Source organism: Lagopus muta, chromosome 15 (assembly GCF_023343835.1).
Source record: "Lagopus muta isolate bLagMut1 chromosome 15, bLagMut1 primary, whole genome shotgun sequence".
NCBI lineage: Eukaryota > Metazoa > Chordata > Aves > Galliformes > Phasianidae > Lagopus > Lagopus muta.
The window spans coordinates 15298553-15322408 of NC_064447.1; the positions used below are offsets into that span (position 1 = coordinate 15298553).

A 23856-nucleotide genomic window follows, 5' to 3' on the forward strand; every position below is an offset into this window, starting at 1 on the left:
CAGTGAGGTGTTGAGAACTGCTGGCTGGCGGAGCTCCTGGCAGCTCATACTGCTTACTCTTGTCCATCAGATGTAACTTTCACCCAGTACCTGCATTCCCAAGCGATCCACAAAGATGGCATTTGTCCCATGGTTTTTCCCTTGTCATCTTTGCTACGTTGTGCAAGCTCACAGACCTGTTCCTTCTCTCTCCTCTACCCACTCCCTTGGTGCAGCTTTCGCTCGTGGAAGAACAGAGCAAAGTGACAAGAAACAGCTGCGAGTTCAAGGAATTGTCTACCTTGTTCTGATCTCCTGCCAGGTACGTGCCACGCTTTGTCCCCCCACGTGGTTGACCAGCACTGTGTCGCACCATGTTTGGTAACACAGCCTCACCCAGCTTTGATGGGACACTGGTCCCGTGTGGGTGAACAGAGTGGTTGCTTCTAGAGCACCTGCCTGTGCCAGAGGATAGCCAAGGGTAGTTCTCCAGTAGTCTCTCAATACTGTGGTGTGTGAAGAGAGAAAATATGAGCGTGTTTCTCTTCAGTTCCAGCTTGTCGTGCCTGCTGTGATGGGCGTCGCGTGCAGCAAGATCAGCTGTGGGCCTGACATGACACGGATGGAGGTAGAGTACGGAGCTCTGATTGGTCTTTGTTCCCTGATTTGAGCCAGCAGAGTGAGCCGCAGATGTGCTCTCCTGCTTTTCAAGAGAGAGCGAATCCTTGCGGCTCTATCAGTGTCACTGAAAAGCTGCCTTAAAGGCTTTCTTTCCTTGCTGCGGGCATGTTCTTAGCTTTGCCGTTCCTTCTTGTGTGCCCATGATAAGGACCGAGTGCATTTCCTGCAGCTTTCTCTGCTGACGTGCTCCTCAGCCTGAAATCCTCCTCGTTTGCCCTCAGCTCCTCACCATCGCCTGTGCTCTCTGTTTCAGGCTGAGAACAACGGGAAGCCCCTGCTGGTCTGTGAGGAGTCATCTCTTAATATCCCAGCTATTGCTGCTGCCCACGTTATTAAGAGATACGTTGCCCAGGCACCGGGTGAACTCTCCTTGGAGGTAAGCAGTTAAGGGCGTTCCTTGTTGTCCTGTACAGAAGAGTATAACATGTGAAGCTATCAGGAATATTCTCAGACAGCTTCAGAATGTTTGGTGAGGTGAAGCCCAGCAGATGCGGTTCCAGATTAGACTTGCACTGGGTTGGATGCAGGGAGGAGTTCAGCCATCAATAAACTATGGCTCTATTTGGCATTGGAATCTTGTGATCAAAGAGCTACTGCCCAGTGTGGTAGCCTGGTCTCTGAGCAATGGCAGAGCAGTGTATGGAGTGTGCAGATCTGTTCAGGATCTGTTCCGCTGACTTATGCCTGCGGTTTAATTGGAGCTCTCCCTTTGGCAAAGAGCCTGCTGCTTCTGAGAACCATTTCATACTGAACAGCTGAATTATGTATGTTGTGTATTGCAGTGACTCTTCCACCTCCACATTCATTTGTACGACTGCAAATGCCTGAAGAGCTGCACTGGTGCAATGGCTCTCAAGCTTGACGATATTGGGCAGTGCAGAAGAATGCAGTCATTTGAGCTGCGCTTTCCTCCCAGCCGTGCTGAAGCTGGGATTGACGTTGCAATCTCTTGCAGGTGGGAGACCTCGTGTGCATCATCGATATGCCGCCTCAGGAGCTGAGCCCCCGCTGAAGAGGCAAGCACGGCTTTCAGGTAGGCACAAGCTTCAGATGTAAGAGCGCAACTTCAGTCGAGGCAGGAATCTCAGCTTAGAGCTGCCCTGCCTGCACAGCATGGCTCCTCATGGAAAATGGTTTCCTTGTGCTGGTGTCAGAGGACTTTCCATTTTGCTGTGGGCTTAGGCCAGAGCTGAAAGTTGGTCTTTGTAGGAAACTGCCTCCTCAATTAACTTAGAAAGAAGAGCCCTCACAGCATGCATCAGGTCACGGCCACTGAACCGCACCTTTGGAAATGCAGCAGCTAGGACACGTGTTTCAGTGTCTCTGAGCTCTTGTGCTTGCACCCATGCAGAAGGTGAAGTCAGTGTTTTTTAGGAAGTCGCTGCCTGTCAGCTGAGATGAGGCAGGGTAACAGAGCCTCTGTGTGCTTGCTGCTGCTGGCTGCAGAACGCTGGGTAGCTCAGAGCTGGGGATGGCAGCTGCATCTCAGTCAGCAAGCAGAAAGTTCATAGGCTGTGCAAACTCAGATCTAGCTGCATCAATCTATCATAATATATAGCTTCCGTATGAAGTCTTTCCCTTCGGGCACGCTTGAGATTTAGGGGTGCAGAGCATACTTGTCCTTTCCCCGCTCCATACACAGTTTTATGGATATTTGCCTGCCAGTTTGGAATAATTATTAATTTTAAGCAGGCCATTTTTTTGTTGGATTGTCTTACGGAGCATCCGGCAGGCACGTTATGAGGAAAATGTGATGTTTGAACAGTTCAGGCCTGAGAAACGCTGCCTTCAGTATCACACCTGTCTTCTTCTTGTTACAGGTTGGATTTTTCCCTGGGGAGTGTGTGGAGCTCATTAACGGAAAAATCCCGGAGTCTCTCATCAATTCAGTGCCAAAGCCAGGTACGGATGATACATTTGGTGGTGCAGGGAAGCAAAATGGAGTCTTTTTTGGGTGTGTTGCGTGTTTAATACCTCCCTTATCCTTCCCACGTTATCCTCTGTGCTGATGATCCTTCATGCATAGCACGGGGCGTATGGCTGGTGTTTTGTAGGCAGTGAGAATGAGGGAAGGCAAAGGTAGTTCTCCTGCAAGTCAGTACGAGGCTGAGAACAGCCAGCGTCCCTGGTGGACAGATAGAGGTCTGGTTGTGCTAGTGCTTCTGTGCTTGATCAGAACGTGGCTTTTCAAGAGGGTCCTTAATGCCCAGGTTGAGCAAGCTAAGCAAGAGGAGTGCATTAAACTCCATCAGAACGTGCAGAGATTTGGCCCAGTCCTTCTGTGTTTATGACTGGAGTTGGGGAAATCCTAGAATCCTTGTAGAATGGCTTGGCATGGAAGGGAGCTCAAGGATCATCAAGCTCCAAGCCCCCTGCCTCAAGCTGGGCTGCCAACCAAGCTCCACATTTAATGTGGGACTGGACCAGGCTGCCCAGGTCCCCATCCAGTCTGGCCTTGGACTCCTCCAAGGATGGGGAAAATCCATTTTGGTACGCACTTGCTCATCATGTTCTTCCCATTTTGAGGTGCTCTGTAGAATGTGTTGTGCTCGGCCTCGTCCAATGGAGCCAAACCTGAGATGAACTGGTTTCTTCCTTTTGTTGTGCAGTGCCAAAGAAGTGCGGCAGGCTCCTCACCTTCCTTCGTTCCGTGGTGAAGGCCCGCCCAAAGCAACGGAAAGAGCGGGAGGTGGAGAAGGAGAGGGTGTTCGGCCGTGACCTGGGAGAGCATCTTCTCCACTCTGGTCGTGATGGTAAGGGACAGCCCATTCCTGAGAGCCTCCCTGTTTGGGAACCTAAAGATGAAAGGGAGATGGTATCTAGCAAGGGGCAGGTTGATACCAGTGGAGAAACGGGGAATGGGAGTTGACGACTGAAAGATCAACGAGTAGGTGATGGCTGCCAGGTAAATGCTCCTAAGGGACCAGCACATTTGTATTTGCTTAAAGCAAAGCCTGTAAGCCAATGCCCTGGTAGCCTGAAAAGAAAGGAAGCCTTTTGGCCAAAGAGAGTGTCCTGCATCAGTTTCCCAGCTCCTTCCGGGCGTGAGATTTTCCACCTCCGTTCCCGTGGGAGCTGTGATGGGACTTGCAATGTCTGCGGCTTCCCCGGAATTACTTTCTCCAGGCTGATTCCTAGGTCCTGGCATTTCTGGAATGCAAAGAACACATCTCTGTCCAGCTTCCTCACCAGCTCCTGCAGAGGTGTCTCTGACAGCTGTCCCCTTCAAGGAAGAACACAGCAGTAGCCTGGCTGGGCTTAGTGGATGGGATGTGGCGGGAGCGCAGCCTGAGCCAGGACTTGAATGAGGAGCTCCAGTAACCGCCGGCACGTGTTCTTTAGTCCCCCAGGTCCTCCAGAGCTGCGCCGAGTTCATCGAGCAGCATGGCGTGGTGCAGGGGATATACCGCCTGTCCGGCGTGGCGTCCAACGTCCAGAGACTGCGGTAAGAGTGCTGCGACTGACAGACACAGCTGCCAGCAGGGGCACGTGCCCTGTTGCGGGCATTCAGAGGCCTGTGGGCAATGCCTTAGCACCAAGAGAAGGTCTCCTTTGGGAACATCCCATCCAGCACGGCTGACGTGGTGCTGGTGGCCGAGTGTTTGTGTTCTCCTGTACATCAGGAAGCCCTTCCAACTCTTGATTGCACTGGGTGTGGCTTTTGACTTGCTTTCCTCTTTCTCAACCATTTTCGTGTCCTTCTCTGCAGCCAGGAATTTGAGTCTGAGCAGGTTCCTGAGCTAACCGTCCGCGACGTTCACAGCGCGAGCTCCCTCTGCAAAATGTACTTCAGGGAGCTCCCGAACCCCCTGCTGACCGACCAGCTGTACGACAAGTTCTCGGTAAGCACAAGGCAACGCCTTTCCTTCCCCTCTTCCCTGGGCCTCTTGGGAGATGGCTGCAGCAGTGCCCCATGCCCCAGCTCTGAGGCCCTTCTTCTGTTAGCCCCACGGGGTTTACTCACATGTCTTTGCCACATCCTGCATCGTGCTGATGCCACTTCTGGTGGCCCCTGGAGGTGGTTATTTCCATATTCATAATGCTTGCGAGAATTCCTGCATTGTTGTTTTTCCTTGTTTTTTGTTGTTTTTTCTTTTTCTATTTCCCAACTATTTCTGGAACGGGAATGGGATTAATAGCCAAGGGTACTTGGAGATGAATGCCCCCTGCGAGGAGCTGAGCTGCCCAACCAGGCTGTAAACCGGCCCGGTGCTTGGACTCCTTGGCCGTGGTGGCACCAGCTGCGTGCCACTGTGTTCCCCAGAAGCCTCTTGGAATGCCTAAAATCTGTCCCTGTGTTGATCAGCAGCATGCTGTGCCCATGGTTCCTGACTCTGCGGCAGGTATGTCGCCTGATTTGTGTCTCAATCCCTTTCTGCCCTTTTCCAGGATGCTGCTGGTGCCACTACGGAGGAGGAGCGGCTGGTCAGAATGCAGGACGCCATCCAGCAGCTGCCCGCTCCTCACTACAGGTCAGTGCTGCCCTCAGCCTGCAGAGCTCAGCCCTGCTGCACTTCAGAGGGCATTGGTGCGATTCCAGGCTTTGTCTCACGTGAGCAACAGGATGCCTGGGTGTGCTGAAGCGGTTGAAGGCTACACGGGGTTAATTTGTGGGGTGAGTTCCTGGGCACAGGGACACGCTTGGTGCAGCTGATGGCTGCGGCTGTGCTGTGCTGGTGCTGGGTGCTGCAGCGTGGCACTTGGTCAAGTTGGATCTACTTCATCTTCAGTGACAGTAGCAATAATAGCAACTAGCACGAAGTGAGGTTTGCTTTGTGAGTCGCAGCACGGCATGCTGGCTGGTGCTGAACATTTGCCACTCTTGTTTCCCAGGACCCTGGCGTATCTGATGAGACACTTGGCCTGTCTGGCTGGGCACTGCTCCACCACAAACATGCATGCGAAGAACTTAGCGACTGTGTGGGCTCCAAACCTCTTAAGGTAAACTTCTTTTTCCGTTTCAACAGAACGCTTACATCTGTTCTCCAGTAGAATAAAGCAGTCCTCCCTTCTTCTCCACCACATGTGCTCTTCTCCTGTAAAATCTGCAGTGAGTGGCTGACAGCAGAGCAGGAGCCTGGACTGTTCTCCAACCCCACGTGGGCACAATTTCTAGCTGAGCATTGCTGCTCTCTTGTTTAGATGGGACTGGTGTGTCCTTGATCAGCCAGGAGAACTTCTTCAGTGGCATCACTGATTGCCCACTGCGAAAGTCTCCAGAGAACAAATGTGACAGCTTTGAGCTGCAGTAATTCAGTCCTGGGGAAGCGATTTTGGCTGAATGACTTCTAAAACCTGCCTTTTCTGCAGATCACAGCAGAGCAAGTCTGCCTGCGCCAGCGGGATAGCTGCCTGCATGTGTCATGGTTTTATGATTTTTGGTCATCAGTATTCCACACCATAACATCATGTAATGCACTGGGGGTGGGGTTTGATATCTGCCGAATGTTCGTCTGTCGGAGAAGAACTACTTTTCCCCAGGAGACTTTGCGGTCAGCAAGGGGATATAACTCCAAGCAAGGTCACCTGATTCTTCTGCTTTGCTGTCTGCGCTTTGCTGTCTGCGCTTTGCTGTCTGCGCTTTGCTGTCTGCGCTTTGCTGTCTGCGCTTTGCTGTCTGCGCTTTGCTGTCTGCGCTTTGCTGTCTGCGCTTCGCCGTCTACTGCACTTCTCACCCCAGCATTGTGGTGAGGTCTATACAATTCAAACAGACTCTCTCTCTCTCTCATTGTATTTTACTAATACTATATTTAGTAAAATCATTTGTTTCACCTCAGATCAGTGCTGTTGTTTTCAAGTATTTTGGGGTCCCCTGCTTCCCCTTTCCCAGAGGCGCGGATCTGCAGATCCCTCCGCCCTGCTGGTCACGGAACTGGGCTGGACCAGCCCATAAACCGTTGACAGCATGGAACTGCAGACGCAGTTGGCAGTGGTGGAATTCATCATCGACCACACAGACATCCTCTTCTGCTCCACATGTGGACCTGACATGGCAGATGGAGCAGGTGAGTGTCTTCCTCCATTAGCTTTATCTTGGTCAGACACCTGGATCAAATGCAGGCCTTCTCCAAGATCTCTGAAATACAATTTCCCCGTGGAGGGGACAGCAGACTTCTGGGCTTAGATTGGAATATGGCGTCCTGTTGCTGGATGCTGAGAATGTGCAAGCCCTAACGTGACAAGAAGAAAATTGTCACCATCATTATGATGTTTTGCAAGCAGGTGAAGCATGGTGAAAGTGTGGCAGCGAAGCTTTCTCAGTTCCCTGCCCCCATTTTCTAGGGATTTTTTTTGCCTGTTTCGATACAGGGAGCTGCTCCTAATTATGACTGCGTCCTTTGCCATAGACACACCTCTGAGCACATGGTTATTTTGAGCTGCTCTTCTTCCAGTGGCTCGGTTTCCAGTGGCAAGTCTGAGGAAAACACAGCAGCTCCCGGACCTGTGATGGCTGTGCTGCCACTTTCCGATCCTGGCTCTCACCTGTGGTTTTCCCTTACAGGGCACAGTTCTCTCTCAGGGCCCCAGTCTGTGCGGGCGTCTTCTCCTGCCACAGAGCTGCTCAGCGTGGAGGAGGCGCAGGCATGGAGGCGAGGCCACAGCAGCTCTCCTGTGGTTGTGACAGAGAGCACGGACATGGAAGTGGAAGAAGGCCCCACAGCTGTACGGGGGAAATTCCACACAGTCATTGACTTTCCATCTGAAAGGTAAAGAGGACTTCCTTTTCCAGTACCTTATCATCATTGTTCTGGTGGGTTTTTGTGGTTCCTTTTCGTGCTTTTTTTTTTCTCCCCCCATTATTTCTAGTGCCAAAGCTTGCTGAAACTCTGTTAAACTGATGGTGCCTGAAGTGTTGCAGTGAATCTCCACTCCCTTTGCACTGTGCGACAGAACTCACATTCAGTTGCCCGCCGGGCTGCATTTAGCCACACAAGGCTGGCATTCCCTCCTTGCTGGGCAGGCAGTCACGAGCTGCATAAAGCCACGCTGACATCTGTCCTGGCCTGTGCTGGCTGTACCTGGAAACGTTGGGGTTTTCCGGACTTCAGGGCCACGTGCCTGAATCCAATTCTGGTTCTCCTCGAAGCAGAGCTGTTGGTCAGACCTGCTGGTACGAGAAACTAGACATGGCAGTGAGATGGGGCTGATGAGCTGTCAGTGTCAGAGTCAGAGATGCTTTTGGAGTTCCATGCACAACTCACACCATTCCCTGTTTCTTCTCTCCAGACCAAGTCCACTGGGAAGGATGAAGGAATCACCAGGTGGCTGTTGGTGTTCCTGCTTCAGCCTGGGAAAACCATCTTCTGGGGCCAAACGCCAACCGCAGTGCCGTCCCAGGGAGCCCACAGAGACAGACGTTGTAGTCCTGGCAGGTAAGGGTGCAAATCCTGCTTTCAACACCCTGCTTCTCAGCAAGGTAGAATTCTTGCTGTCAGTGGGCTTGTATCTCCTTCTAGCGATCCAGCCCGTACCTGACACCTTCAGTTCTCCCCCGATCAAGAACCACTTTCATAATTCAGCTTGTGGAAGTTTGACACCAACCCCTGTTCATTCTTTTATAGGTGATTTGAGCTCTTGTCAACCGAGCAGAGCCGGAGCAAGTAGCGATGCTGGGCTGTATGCTTCCACCAATGGAGAGCTTGCAGGAAGCACAAGTGGCTGTGGATCAGCTGACAGCCTGCCACATAACAACAGTGACAGACACGAGGAGCTCATCCAAGTCCTAGCCCTCATTTCTCCCGGCTCTGCTGAAGATGCTGACCTGAGCCTGCCAGAAACCACAGGCACCAGCCTGGACTGTGACCCGGTGCCTCTGCAGTGCAGCCCAGCCCAAGCACAGCCTGAGTGCCCTGACAGCAGCACCTCTGTGCAGGAGCAGGTCAGCAACAGTGAGGAGAAGCCGTGCCTCTTGGAGGGGGACTTAGAATCAGGCCTCCAGTCCCAGGCACCATGCAGCGGCTCTGAGAGCTCTGAGCCACTCTCTCTGTGACCTTTCCATCCAAGAGAGGAGGATTCCCATCTTTACCTGGACCTCTCACGCCCTCCTGTCTTTTCCTTTAATAATAAAAGCACACTTGTGCTCACTCAACGCCTTGACTGCCTGTGGAGTCTTCATTCATGAGGACTGGGATGAATGCAACAAACAATGAGGCACTTCAGCTTGCAGTGCTGATGCTGTGGGGTGCATGAAGCAGAGCTCGGGGTTAGTTCCTGTTTTGTCTGGCTTTGGGGTGTCTGCAGCTCCCATTTGGTACGGTAGCAAATAATCTCTAGCATCCTGGATGCTGCTCGTGATAACCCCAAGCTTCCTGGCGGTGGCTTTGTGATGCCTTTCAGGGCTTTTGGATGCCTTGTGATGCCTTGGCTGCTCCCTAACACCTCTCTCCTCCAGCCGCGTCCATTCCTGGCTCCCAACCTCCGGGCTGTCTGCACAGAACATCTGCAGCCCTGTCACCATCATGCTGCGGCAGGACGAGCTCACTCAGACCTGGTGTCTCATTGGTCAGCATCAGCTCTGTCCCACCCCTGGCAGTCTCTCATTGGTTAGCGTCAGCGCTGTCCCCTCCCCCGGGGGATTCCTTCATCCGCAGTAGGTTCGCCGGCTGCAATTGGCTTAGCTGCCGTGCTCGGGAACGGTCGTTTGGAGCCGGCTGTTGGAGGTGCGACAGACCTCGGTGGCAGCCGTTGCTGTCCTGGCAGCAGCGAGGTGGAAGCCAAGGCACAACGGGAGCGAGTGCTGAGGGCAGCTCCGCCAGAGGTGTGCGGGACAGGGAGAGGAGCCCTGCGCGGCCCCAAGCAAAGGGAGATGGCCGTAAAGTGGAGCACGGGAAGTTCCGCCCATGGATGAGAAGGGAGTTCTTCTCGGTGAGGATGGCGCACCTCTGGAACAGGCTGCCCAGGGAGGCTGTGGCTTCTCCTTGTCTGGAGATATTCCAGAACCGCCTGGATGCCCACCTGCGCAGCCTGCTGTAGGAGCCCGCTTTGCAGGGGGTTGGACTCAGTGATCCCTGGAGGTCCTTCCAGGCCCAGTTCTGTGCTTCTGTGATTTTACTCCTTGCTTCTTGCAGCAGCACGGTGTTTCAGAAGAGAGAAAAGCACAGCAGGCATCAACTGGGTTTCTGTGGCTGCTAAAGCTGTGCTGAGAACTGGGCTGACTGCTGCCCCTGGCAATGTGTGCAAAGTCTGCAGAGGCAGAGGAATAACTTTTCTCTCAAAAGTTGAGCTTGTCTAAGGTAGGTCACTGCTGGGAGAGCTTCTGCTTTAAAGCATCAAGTTGTATAGTAAGGAAATTTTTAAAGCGAGCTTGCCAGTTCTTTTTCACCTAAGTGATTTTTTAGCAAGGAAAGATTGGAGATGCTGCTTGCTAATGGAAGATGGAGAGAGGAAAAGCAAGTGAAAGGCACGCTGTGCATAGCTGCTGCATACCATCTGCACTGCTCTCCCCCTTGTGAGAGGTAGGTTGTGTTTTTGCAATGGAAGTTTCCAGTAGTTCTGTATGTAGCACAGGATAATTTGCCTTTCACAAAGAAAGCTGCTGAACAGCTCTAGGATTGCAGTTGAAAACTTGTGAAACAGGTATAAAGGTGTCAATGAATCTATTAATAACTGCTAATGAAAAAGAAATAAATCCAAAGGTGCGAGCAGGGGAAGGAAACTGGGTGGACTCGGAATTACTTCCTTAACAATAACTGTCCAAGGAGGGAGTGAAGCTGCAAAACAGGGACAGTTATCCCCCCATGCCTTTAGAAAGGATAATGGGTCTAAAGGCTGTAATACAAACATTGGTTAAGATGGTTTTCTGGGACTCTATGTCACCCTATAACACTCCAGTTTTGCCATTACAGAAGGCAAATAGCACCTATCGACTGGTACAAGATCCAAGAGAAATTAATGAAATAGTTCTCAAGTGACCCCCCTGCTTCCTAACCCCTATACTTTAATGAGTCAAATCCCACACAGACACAAATGGTTCAGTGTAACAGACCTCAAAGATGCTTTCGGGACCTGTATTTTAGACTCAGAGAGTCAAGATCTTTTTGCCCTTGAATGAGAGGATCCAAAAATGCAACAAAAATAGCAAGAGAGGTGGATTGCTTTACCCCAAGGGTACACAGAATCGCCTAATTTATTTTTATTATATTTTATGTATTATATTATTATAGATATTATATATTGTATTATTATGTATTATTTGTATACATTATATATTTTATATTTTATTTTTGTTTTAACTAATTCAGTGCTGGAGAAAGTTTTGGAAAAGTTTCAGGTTGAAGAGGAGGTGAAGCTGTTTCAGTATGTAGATGATTTGCTGAGTTGTGGAAAAGAGGAGTCTAAAGTAAGAGACTAAGTAAAACTCTGAATTTCTTGGGAATATGGGCTAGGGCTGTTTGAACTGTAGTATGTGGAAAAAGAAGTCAGATACCTTGGGCATGTGATTTCTGAAGGGAAATGGAGAGTTCTGAAGGAATTCAGGGCACTGTGCAGCTTCATTTGCCCAGGACAAAGAGGGAGCGGCAAAAGTTTCTAGGTTTGATTGCATTCTGTATTTTGTGAATAGAAGAATATGTACAAGAAACAAAGATTGTATCTCCAACTATCACAGGGAGAACCCAACATATTAAAATGGACAAAAGAGGGAAAAGAATTAGTAGAAGTATTGAAACAGGACTTAATCACAGCACCTGTGTTAGAGCTGCCTGCCTTAAAGGAACCATTTCACCTTTTGATAACTGTCAGTGAAAGAGCTGTTTTAGGCATTCTAACACAAGAATAGGGAGACAAAAGAAAACCTATTCATAGTTGTTCAAGGTATTAGACCCTGTATCTCAGGGTTGGCCTGAACGTGTGGCTGTGTCCAGGTGGTATCAGCAACTGCCTTACTGGTAGAAGAGAGTGTGCGTGTACACTTTGGGAGTGTAAGGAGCAAGTTGTTGACGGTACGTGTCCCCCCCCCCCCACCCTTCCATGAAGAGATTGCTCCACATTTTGAGGCATGATGGTTACAAAAAAAAAAAAAAAAAAAAAAAAAAAAAAAAAAAAAAAAAAGAGCAGGAATCTGCTCCTCAATCTCTTAAAAAAGCATAGTGCCAAACTCTCCCCCGTGGAGATGAAATGGACATGGAATAATTGGTCCAACTTCGAGGGAGTCATGGGTCATATTAAATTCCCTCCACAAGCAAATTTGTATGGGGGAGGAAAAGGGAATATCAATCATTTGTGCAGTTCCAGGAGCTGCTCTTAGTGCTGCCATAGAGATCCGCAATGAACAGCACATGGTAGAAACCCAAATTATAAAGTCCTTTCAGGAATTGGTGACATACCTGCAGTACCAAGTAGAAGATCTTAGGGGACAGAAAAAGAAGAACATTCAAAAGGCCTCCCTCAGCAAGCCCTTAGAGAACAGTTGGTAAATGACAGGGAGATAGATGCTAGTTCCCCAGGTAGTGACTTTCCTCCAGGAGAAAATCTTGAGGATGTGAGAGCCCAAAAAGACAAGTTGGGAAACCTGTGATCCTTCCCTGCCTTTAGCTAGAAACTGGGCGTGCATGGGAAGAGACTGGCAGTGGGTATTCTGATGTTCGTACTGACAAAGTTCCCTGTTTGCTACGGAGCTGGCCAAAGTAAGGAAGGATTTTGGTGACACCCTTAGGAAATCAGTATGTGTGGAAAGTGCCATTAACAGAGGGAGGTAAGATCTTGCTGACTGAAAAGGAATCAGAGGGTTATTGGGGACCTGGAATATTTTTCACCACGGGCAACCACTGCCAGTGGTCCCTTACTCCAAGAGCTGCTTATTGGGATGATTACTCCCCAGGACAACTGCTGTTGATTGATTTGCCCCACTGTGGTCCTGTCCCTTTAACCCTCAGGGAGACTCTTCACAAATACTTGTGGAAGCCTCAAGATGATCAGGAGGAACTGTACAAAATTAACCATCTGGATTTCACCTCCCTTCTAACTTTGGTTCATTTAGGACCAGGAAGTCTTATTTCTGTTTTGTTTTCTTTTCCAGTTTTGCTTCTTATAACCTTGGTTTCTTTGGAACCAGGAAGTTCTCTCTTGTTTTCCAGATGCTAACGAATGCTGATACTGTTGCTGTAGCTCACATGTTCCCTTCTCACTCTGCTCCTTTGTCTGGGATCCCTGTGGTATCATTGGTGTTACTGCTTTGGACAGGAATCTTCTTCAGATTAATTTTTGTAATTGCTTATGATGACCTTAACACAGTCACTGGCTGGTCACGGTCCCATGCCCATATTGGCAGTACTGGGCATCTAGTTAGTTTTACTTATGATCCTGTCACTAACTCTCCCGCAGCTTTTGTCCTAATACACAATGCTTCAGTACATACCATACACCTAATCATTGTGCTGGGACTGAATCACAATGGAGTTTTTTTGTTTATTTTTTTCCCTGCAGAGGAGAAAGAATCACAAATGCTTCTGGAGAAAAAAGACTCAGGGATTTCTTCTTCTTTCTTGCTAGCAGATCTTGATGCTCTCCTCTTCCTGCCAGTGGGCTGCGTGTCATGCCATAGTCCTGCAGTCTCCAGAAGTGACCCCACATGCTACCAAAACAGATCACAGACCTGGATTCAGGCATTCTTCATTCTCCCACTGCATGAGCTGTCATGGAGCAACGTACTCCTCAAACGTAGTCATTTTGTGAGGTTACACAGTGTTTGTGTACTTATGTAGGAATGGAATGTTGTTTCTGCATTAGAACTAAAACGTGAGTATTTTACGTCATTGTCTCTGCTCCAGTCTTGTGTTGTTTGTTTACTACTACTAATTACTACTTAGTACTACTAAGTACTAACAGCTCTTTTTGGGAGTGTTTTTATTTCATCAGGAGTCTCTGAGGGTCTCCTTCACTTGCCTGTTTGATGAATTTTCCACATTGGTGCTTGCTCAGTGGGTAGATGGAGTAATGAATGTATGGGTACAAGGACTGCTGCTGTTATCTGTCCAGCCATCTGGAATACCTCTGAGCCTTGAGTTCCAGACAACATAGACATTGCGCTCCTAAACATTACGATAATGCCTTTAGAAATCCAAAACCCTTGACAACGATATCAGTAGGCTCATTATGTTGCAAGACTACTGATTTTTGATGCTGGTCAGACAGGACCTCAGTGATGATAGAAAATTTAAGGAGGAGAATGTAAGCCATTAGCAATAGATAAACATTTAGCTAGCAACAGTTTCTATTTAGCCAGTATGCCCATGTACAGTTAAGCATCGGGAAGGTCTGTGAACCTGAAATACTCAGGCAATGAGGAATCAGGGGAAAAGGTGAGCATCAAGGTAATAGGGCATGTTCTTTGCTTTGTAATAGGGTTTTGTTTGCTTTTCATTCAGTATCATTTCTTACCATTACGCAGCGTTTGTCTTGTCTTGTTTTTCATGTTGCCAATCAACATTTCGTTGGAGCTTGGGTGACCCGAATGCATACAACTAAGTGTTGACCAAGTGTGATGTGAAATGAAGAGGTAGGCTCCAAAACAGGCTTCTAGTGAGTGCTGTGTATGACATGGAGTATCGAGAACTACCTCTGTTTCTCCCTGCCCCATGTTGTTCAGTACCAGACGTGAAGGTTTCTTCTTTCCTTCTAGGGTTGGAGACTCCACTATCAGATGGCGTTGGCCTTTCAAGCCTCCCCGGGTTGTAGCGCTGGTTGTGCCCTGATCCTTGGAAAGGGGAACTGATTCCTTCATCATTACCTGATGGTGACGTCTACTTATCTTGTGTCCAGTGAGCGGTGGTGGAAAAACTGCGGCTCTCCTGAGTGGTGCAAGGACTCTACTGAGGCTCATTGTGTTTATAGTAGAAAACTACAGCCATAGATGGATGCCAGTATCCACTCCTTACTCTGTCTGGCAAGCTGTGTTGATCTCTGAAGTTGCTCCCACACTTGTAGAAGTTCTTTGGGCTCAGCATCAGTTGTCTCTTGCACTCACATGGCTTTCACCAGGTATTCTTTCTTTTCCCCCATCTTTAGGGCTCGCAAGTACTGATGTGATGTCTCTGCCTTCTGTTGCTCCCACCAAACATGGGTTTGTTCTTTTTAGGTTCAATATCATTTCTTGACGTTATGCAATGTTTCTCATTTTTCTTGTGTTTCATGTTGCCAATCTACGCCTAGTTGGAGCTACAGTGAGCCCAAATGGTGACTGCTCTGCTTTGACCAAGTGAGATGCAAAAAGAAGAGGTAGGTTGCAAAACAGGCTTCTAGTGCGTGCCATGTAAGACTTGGTGTATCCAGAGTTAACTTCTTGTCTTTCTCCTTTTCCAGTTCCTTTTCCAGTTCCCTTTGATTTTTCCCCCCTTTTTATAATTTTCATTTCCTAATCCACTTTCTAATTCTACTGCTTTTCTTTTTTCCAATTCCTTTTCCGAATAGTTTTCTGCTTCGTTTTTTTATTTTTACCTTTTTCTTTTCTCTCCTTGTTCTTTTATTTCCTTTTCTTTCTCTTTCTAATTTGTTTTCTTAAGACTTTTTCAAATTCTTTTTTGTTTTGAATTTTTTCTATTTCTTTCTAATTCTTTTTCTTTTGATAATTCTGTTTCCAATTGTTTTTCTTTTTCTTCATGTTCCTTTTCTTAGTCATATTCCTTTCCGTATTTTATTTTCTTCAACTTATTACAATTCCCTTTCCAATTCTTTTTCCTTTATTAATTATTTTTCCATTCCCTTTTCTAAGTCTTTCTCTCTTTCTAAATCTGTTTCTTCTTTCCTGTTTCTAATTGTGAGAATCCTTTGTTTTTTGGCTCAAAGCTTGCTTCCTGAGGTTTTTCTTGTGATAAGACTCTCAATGATTTGTTAAGGAGGCAAGTGATGGGTGCTAACCGTGTGACAATCGGTATCACTTTGGGAACATTTGAAAGCCCCTTCCTCCAGAGCTGCGTGCCTCCGGAATAGAGTGCTCAGGAGTGTTCACTGGCAGAAGATCTGGCCTGTGACTAAAGAGCTCCAGCTTGGTATGGGAAAATTGGGGAATTATACCATCGTGTTCTGTGAAAAACAAGATGCAGATGGGCATCCCTGTTCCCTCTTGTCTGCTGGCAAGGCCCAGAAGATGGGAACAAAGGAGTTTCTGCTGAGATCCCAGAGCCAGAAGCTGCCGCTCCAAGGAGAGCTGACTCAACCACATTGGATTTGAGCTGTCACTCCAAAGACAGCTGACTCAACCACTTTGAAACTATTGAAAAGGGGCTGTCATCGCCATGGTCATGGCCATCGTTCTCATCATTCTCCTCGTCGTCAACAGAACAATGCCTGACGACCCACCACTACTGAAGATCAAAGACTGAACTACAAACCACGCTAGATCCATGGTGGTGACTGTCTCCCTCTTGCTTCCTATAAAGACTCCTTGCTTCTTTTTCTCTATCTTTTCTATCTTTCCTATCGCCCTCCTTCCCTTCCCCATTACCCTGATTCGTAATAGCCTCCGTCCTCCCCTTCCCCATTTCCCTAATTACGATTTGTAATAAATTGGTTGGACCAACATTTGAACTGTTGTTTCTTAATCTCACGCCGGGTATATAGATAATAAAAGAACCTCCTCTCCCTCCTATAAATTGGAGCAAGACACTAATCTGCTTTGTTTTTCTAATTTTTTTTCCTAATTCTTTTCCTATTTCTTTTTCCTGTTGCAAGTTTTTCTTTTCATTGCAAGTCTTTTTCCTTTTTCTATTTCATTTTTTTTTCTTTTTTGAATCCCAATTCTTTTTCAAATTGTAGTTCTTGTGTTCTCTCTCTGGATCATTTTCTATTTTTTTTTTCCTAATTCTTTGTCTAATTCAAACTATGTCTAATTCTTTTTCTATTTTTTTCTTTTTCTCATTCTTTTTCTTTTTCCAATTCCTTTTTATTTCCTTTTTCCATTTCTCAATCTAATTTTAATTCTTCTTCTTTTTTTAAAAAAAATACTTTTTGGTCTTTCTAATACTTTTTGTGTTCTAATTTTCTTTTTCCTTTTGTAATGATTTCTCTAATTCTTTTTCTAATTCGTTTCCTGCTCTTTGTTTTTTCTTTTTCTAATTCTAATTCTTTTTCCAAGCCTTTTTTGTGGTCCTTTTCCCAGTCTAAGTCTTTTTTCTATTTCAATTTTTTTCCAACTCCAACTCTTTTTCTAATTGTGGTACTTTTTCTTTTCCCTGTTCCACATCTTTTCCCTGTTCCATGTCTTTTTCATTTTTCTGTTTCAGTTTTTTCTTTTACATTTTCCAATTTTTTCTAATTTTTAAAATTAATTTTCTAATTCATTTTCTATTTTTTTCTGTTCTTTTTGATTGTTTTTTTTTTCAGATTCTAAATATTTTTCTACTTTTCATTGTAAATCTTGTTATCTTTCTATTTTTTCTTTATATTTTTCCTTTTTCTAATTCATTTTATTTTTCTCAATCTTTTTCCAGCTCTTTTTGTGTTTCCAGGTTTTTCTTTTTGCAGTTTTTTCCTTTTCCAATTATCGTTCTAATTCTTCTCGTTTTTCTTTATCCATTGGTTTTCTTTTTCTAATTCCTTTTCTTTTCATATTCTTTCTCTTGCTCTAGTGCTTTTGTTTCCTTTCTCTTCTTTTTCATTTTCCAATTCTTTTTCCAGGTCTGTTTCCATTTCCAGTTCTCTTTCCAATTTTTCATCTATTTTTTTCCATTTTTTCTTTTCTCAATTCCTTTTTATACAATTCCTTTTCTTTTTCCAATTCCTTTTCTTTTCATCTTCTTTTCCATATTCTTGTTTTTCTCTCTCTAATTCTTTTTCTAATTCTTCTTCTATTTTTTCTAATTATTCTCTTTTTTCTTATTATTTTTCATTGTTCTATTTCTAGTTCTTTTTCTAGACTTTTTTCTCACTTTTCCATTTTCCTTTATTTTTTCCCTTTTTTTTTGTCTTTCTACTTTTAGCTCCTTTTCCAATTCCTTTTCTAATATTTTTTTCTAATTCTTTCTCATTTCCCATTTTTTCCAATTCCTTATCTTTTTCCAATTCTCATTCTAATCCTAATTTGTCCTCGTTTTTTCGTTTTCTAATTGTTCTTCTCTTTCATTTTCTAATTTAATTATTTTCTTTCTTTTCTATTTCAAATTATTTTTATAATATTTTCTTCACCTTTTTCTTCTCCCCTTTTCTTGTTTTTCTGTTTCTTACTCTTTTTCTAATTCTTTTTGTCTTATTTCCTAATTCTTTTTCTAATTCTTTTGCTTTTTCTAATTCTTGATTTTTTTTTCCTTTTCTAATATTTTTTCCCTAATTGGTTTTCTTTTTCCTTTTTATTTTTGTAATTCTTTTTCTAATTCCAGTTCTTTTTCCTCTGCCTTTTCCAATTCTTCTTCTAGTTCTATTTCCAATTCGTTTTCTATTTATTTTCCTAATTCCAATTATTTTGTCTTTTTCCTCGCCTTTTTCCTGTCCTCATTGTATTTCAAATTCTTTTTTCTTTTTCTAATAATGTTCCTTTTAATAATTCTAGTTATTTCTCCTTCTTTCTTTTTCTACATCGCTCTTTTCTCCTTTCCTTTTCTCTTTTTTCATTTTTATTCCCCTTTTTTCGTTTCCGTTTTCCTTTTCCTTTTTTCTTTTCATTTTCATCTTCTGTGAACCTGAAGTGCTCAGGCAATGAGAAACCAGGGGAGGAGAAGGTAAGAGTTGGATAATAGATCATGGACGATGTCCCACTGATTCAGATTTCAGTGTTCCTGAAGAAAATACTACCAGTCTACAAGAGCCTTATCCAGCTGGGCTGCATTGCCAGATAACAAACCTGAATAAAGCAAAGGACGCACGATGTTGTGGGTTTTCACTTGGGTTCCTTGTACTGTCCATGCGGATTCACGGTATTTTTGTACAGGCTTGTGGATCTTCACTGGGCTTTGCAGAAGTCCGCCCTGGTTCACTGAAGACTTTGCAGGATCACTGGTCTTCACTGAGATTCACAGAATCACAGAATCACCCGGGTTGGAAGGGACCCCAAGGATCATGGAGTTCCAACCCCCCTGCCTAGCAGGGCCACCAAACATACACTTTCAGATCAGGTTGCCCAGGACCCCGTCCAACCTGGCCTTAAACACGTCCAAGGACGGGGCATCCACAACCTCCCTGGGCAGCCCGTTCCAGGGCCTAACCACTCTCCTAGTAAAGAACTTCCCCCTAACATCCAACCTAAATCTTCCCTCCTTCAACTTAAAACCATTTCCCCTAGTCCTGCTGTTGTCAGCCCTCTTGAAGAGTTTACTCCCCTCCTGGGTGTAGGTTCCCTTCAGGTATTGATAGGCTGCAATGAGGTCACCCCGCAGCCTTCTTTTCTCCAGGCTGAACAAGCCCAACTCCCTCAGCCTGTCCTCATAGGGGAGGTGCTCCAGCCCCCTGATCATCTTAGTCGCCCTCCTCTGGACCCTTTCCAAAATCTCTCTGTCTGTCTTGTACTGAGGGCTCCACACCTGGATACAGTACTCCAGGTGGGGCCTCACAAGAGCTGAATAGAGAGGGACAATCACCTCCCTGTCCCTGCTGGCCACCCCTCTCCTGATGGAGCCCAGGATCCCATTTGCCTTTCGAGCTGCCAGAGCGCACTGCTGGCTCATATTCAGTCTCTCGTCCATCAGGACCCCCAGGTCCTTCTCTGCCGAGCTGCTCTCAAGGACCACTCCTCCCAGCCTGTACAGGTGCCTGGGGTTCTTCCGGCCCAAATGCAAAACCCTGCACTTTGCCGTGTTGAACCTCATCAGGTTCACCCGAGCCCAGCCCTCCAGCCTGTCGAGGTCCCTCTGAATGGCATCCCTTCCTTCCACCGTATCAACCGCACCACTCAGCTTGGTGTTGTCAGCAAACTTGCTGAGGGTGCACTCAATTCCCTCATCGATGTCATTAATAAAGATGTTAAAGAGCACCGGTCCCAAGACAGACCCTTGGGGGACACCACTTGTTACCGGCCTCCACCTGGACATAGAGCCATTGACCACCACCCTCTGTCTACGGCCTTTCAACCAATTGCTTATCCATCGGGTTGTCCACCCATCAAATCCACTTCCCTCCAATTTGGAGATGAGGATGTGGTGGGGGACCATGTCAAAGGCCTTGCTCAGGTCCAGGTAAATGACATCGGTCGCCTTCCCTTCGTCCACCAATGCCGTCACTCCATCATAGAAGGCCACAAGATTAGTTAGGCATGACCTTCCTTTGGTGAAGCCGTGCTGGCTGTCTCGGATCACATGCTCATTCTTTATGTGATCGAGCATGTTGTCCAGGAGGATCTGTTCCATGATCTTCCCAGGCACGGAGGTGAGACTCACCGGCCTGTAGTTCCCCGGGTCCTCCCTACTCCCCTTCTTGTATATGGGAGTGACATGACCCTTCCTCCAGTTGTCCGGGACCTCACCTGACAGCCACGACTTCTCAAATATGATGGAGAGCGGCTCGGCAACCACCTCAGCCAGCTCCTTCAGGACCCTGGGATGCACGCCATCCGGCCCCATAGACTTGTATTCATTCAGTCTAAGGAGGCACTCTCGGACTTGCTCTGCCCTTACAGTGGGGAGGGATTTACCTCCTTGGTCCCCACATAGAGGTTTGGGGATGCAGGGTTCAGGGACGTGAAAAAGACTAGAATCCTGGCCACCAGTGAAGACCGAGGTGAAGAAATCATTCAGCACCTTGGCTTTCTCTTCATCTGTTGAAGCCAGTTCTCCTTTTAAATTTACCAAAGTAGGTACGCCCGTTTTGGCCTGTCTCTTCTGGGCAATGTACCTGTAGAAGGTTTTCTTATTGTTTTTCACGTCCCTTGCCAAGTTCAGTTCTGCCTGCGCCTTGGCTTCCCTGATCCCACGTCTGCAAGTCCGGACGGCATTCCTGTACTCTTCCCAGGTGACACAGCCTTGTTTCCAGAGCTTGTACACCCCTTTCTTCGCCCTCAGTTCTCTCAGCAGGTCCTTGCTGAGCCATGCCGGTTTCCTACCTCGCCTGCCCACTTTCTTATTCAGAGGAATGGAGACCTCTTGTGCTTCCAGGAGGGCATCTTTGAAGAGCCGCCAGCTCTCCTCAACATCCTTGTCTTTGAGGGCAGCGCGCCAGGGGATCTTGGCCAGCAATCCATTGAGTAGCTTGAAGTCTGCTCTTCTGAAGTTCAGTGTCCTGGTCCTGCTCTTTGCCAGGCCCACATTGCTTGAGATCACAAACTCAACCAGGGCGTGGTCGCTGGAGCCCAGGCAGCCTCCAACCTTGACGCCTTTGATGATCTCCTCGGCGTTGGTGAGCAGCAGGTCCAGCAACGCTTCGCCTCTGGTCGGTCTGTCCAATACCTGAACCAGAAAGCTATCATCAATGGATTCCAAGAGCCTTCTGGAGCTCTTGCAGCTCGCCGTGTGGTTTTCCCAGCAGATGTCCGGATGGTTGAAGTCCCCCACCAGGACAAGAGCCCGTGAGCCAGACATCTCACGCATCTGGAGCAAGAAAGCCTCGTCAACAGCCTCCCCTTGATCAGGTGGTCTGTAGTATACCCCTAACACCAGCTGACCTATATTTGTCCCATCTCTAATCCTAACCCACAGGCTCTCAACCTGTTCCTGACTGCTTCTCGTAGGGAGCTCCTCACAGTTTATCCAATCTCTGACATAGAGAGCAACTCCCCCACCCCTCCTACCTCGCCTATCTCTCCTAAAGAGTCTATAGCCGTTGATGGCAGTATCCCAATTGTGGGAGTCATCCCACCATGTTTCTGTGATAGCAACAAGGTCATAACTTCCCGAGTGCATCACAGTTTCCAGTTCCTCCTGTTTGTTACTCAGGCTGCGTGCGTTGGTATAAAGGCACTTCAGCCGGGCTATCCGTCTCACCACCTTTATAAGGGATCTAGGATCCCCTAGAACAGCAGCATCCCCAGCATCCCCCTGCCCTAGTCCTTCCCTATGCACTCTGCCGTCATTGTCCATTGAGTTTGGTATAAGACCTCGAATGACCCGTTCAACTCCAGTAGCCCTTATTTTGTCCCCTTCCCCCTTCATTCCTAGTTTAAAGACCTGTCAATGAGTCCCGCTAATTCTTCAGCTAAGATCCTCTTACCCCTCGGGGACAGGCTGCATGCATCAGCAGCCATCATGCCATTCCATGAAGTTCACGTGGTTTTGTAAGATTTTGCACAGCTTTGCTTCTGTTCACACTGGTTTCCCATATCTCCGCTTTGGTTCAGTCAAGTTTGCACAATTTTGCTGGCCTTTGCTGCCTTAAAGTTTCACTCCTTTACTTAGCCCCTGACAGTTTGCAGGTGGAATCTCAAATTCTCAGTCATCTAGTGCTGCTGCCACTTCCCCCACCTTTCCAGAGTATGAGCTTGCAATTAAATATCATCTACACATGGATACACATCCTAAGGCAGTGAAACTCTGTCAAAGTTCACTGAGGTGGCTTGAGCAATAGTGGGAGAATATGTACACCCCTGTGGGAATCAGCTAAAGGTATATCATATCCCCTCCTGTGTGAAAGCAGACTTTTCTTTATTCTCTTCCTGCAAGGAAACTGTAAAGAGCATTTTTTACGCTGAAAACTGCCATCCAAATAAGCTCCAAAGCCCATTTCACGTCATATTCCAGACACAAACCATCAATATTTCACACCAAACTCCAGGTTCACGTCCTTGCTAATTCACCCCAAATTGAGTTCCCAAAACCTCATTATTTCATTCCAAATATCAGCGCCAACACTCCCTGATGTCACCCCCCAGGGATGCTCTAGCATCAATCCCCCAGCATTACTCCTTCACACCACCCCCCTTTCATCCCAACATCACCCACCAGTGCCAACCCAACAATGTCACCCTGGAGTCACTTCCTAATGTCACCCCTCACCGTCACCACAGTATCCACCCTCAGCATCACTCCAACATTGTCATTCCCCAGTGTCACCCCAACACTCTCACCCCAGAACCAGTCATTCACGTTAAATCCCTGTGGTACTCCAACATCACTCCCAGTGATGTCACCCTATCATGCTACTCCCTAACATCTATCCTATTGACACCCCAACATCACTCCAACATAACCACTGTGTCACTCCCTCTAGGTGTCACTCTAAAATTTTAGATGATTCCATTAAGTGGGAAGCAGAATCTCCCTAAGCAATTATGCTATTACTATCTGACCCTTGAGAGATAGCAAGCCACAGAAAAGGAGAGAGAAGGAACATGCCAGCAGCGGATTTGATCAGCATCACTAGCAGGGCATCCCCTGCTTCAAAGCATACTTCCACTCTTTCTCCCACTTTCATTCTCCCCAGGATCTGTAGGGTTTGATCCACTTGCATGCTGTACCCGTTCAGCCAGTACATGATACAGAGCTTTACAATCTAAGAATTTTAGGATGCTATAATCACAAAATAAACAAGACGGTTAGGTAAAGCAGACTACGACAACAAAAGAGAATAAATAGAAGGCTTACCCCTATCCTGGGCTCACTCACAAAACTCTAGCAGAGCAGATCTCCAGCAGAAACCCTTCCCCCCTGGCAGCCAGCTCTTAAATAGCTCTAGGAGGGGGCAGCCTGGCTCCACCCCTTCTGGCAGCACAGGTGAATTGAATTGCCTTCACCTGTGCTCCTCTGGCTGCCTCATGGCTCGCCTCAGGTGATCAATCAGAGGTTCAGGCCATGACTCAGCAGTTCCCATACAAGAGCCCAGCTGGAACATCGGCTTGCAAAACAAGTCTTCGCAAGAACAAGACCAAATACCAGGGACAGCTCTCTCTACAAAACATTTGCAGCCACAGCCACAAATATCAACTCCCTTAAAACTGCCAAAATACCTTTTTCAATTCCAGGATCATTCTTCAGTCAGGGGCCATTAGGTCCCCAATATAACACCCCAACAACGTCACCACCCAGTGTTCACTCCCTGATGTCACCCACCCTTCCTCCCCAAAAAGCCCCAACATAACCCATGCCACTACAATGACACTTCAGAATCACTCTCCAGTGTCACCCCAATGTCACTCCCAGAGTCGTGCCAGCAATGTCACCCCCCAACATCACACTAAGTTACCCCAGTGTCTCCATCGAGTATCTCTCTCTCTCTGATTTCCCCCCCCCCCCACCCGCAATACCCCAGCATCACCCCCCAGCGTCACTCTCCAGGCTCAGTCCACAACTTCACCCCAGTGTCATCCCAGCATCACTCCATGGCATCACCCCAACTTGCTTGCCAAGT

At 47.1% G+C, this 23856-nt stretch overlaps 1 protein-coding gene across 1 annotated transcript; it reads left to right on the forward strand.

The window, feature by feature from the left end:
- Positions 1–2005: 2005 nt before the first annotated feature.
- On the forward strand, positions 2006–8650 carry LOC125700929 (rho GTPase-activating protein 32-like). Its single transcript, XM_048962243.1, has 11 exons — positions 2006–2014; positions 2481–2562; positions 3270–3413; positions 4003–4105; positions 4370–4502; positions 5050–5132; positions 5494–5601; positions 6565–6665; positions 7163–7367; positions 7888–8033; positions 8223–8650. Exons 1-11 carry the CDS (start codon positions 2006–2008, stop codon positions 8648–8650), a joined length of 1542 nt encoding a protein of 513 aa, XP_048818200.1.
- Positions 8651–23856: the final 15206 nt, after the last annotated feature.

Coding starts and splice junctions, on each gene's coding strand:
- LOC125700929 (XM_048962243.1), top strand. Junction 4,503..5,049: donor AGCTGTACGACAAGTTCTCG/GTAAGCACAAGG, acceptor GCCCTTTTCCAG/GATGCTGCTGGTGCCACTAC. Junction 5,602..6,564: donor TGGGCTCCAAACCTCTTAAG/GTAAACTTCTTT, acceptor AACCGTTGACAG/CATGGAACTGCAGACGCAGT.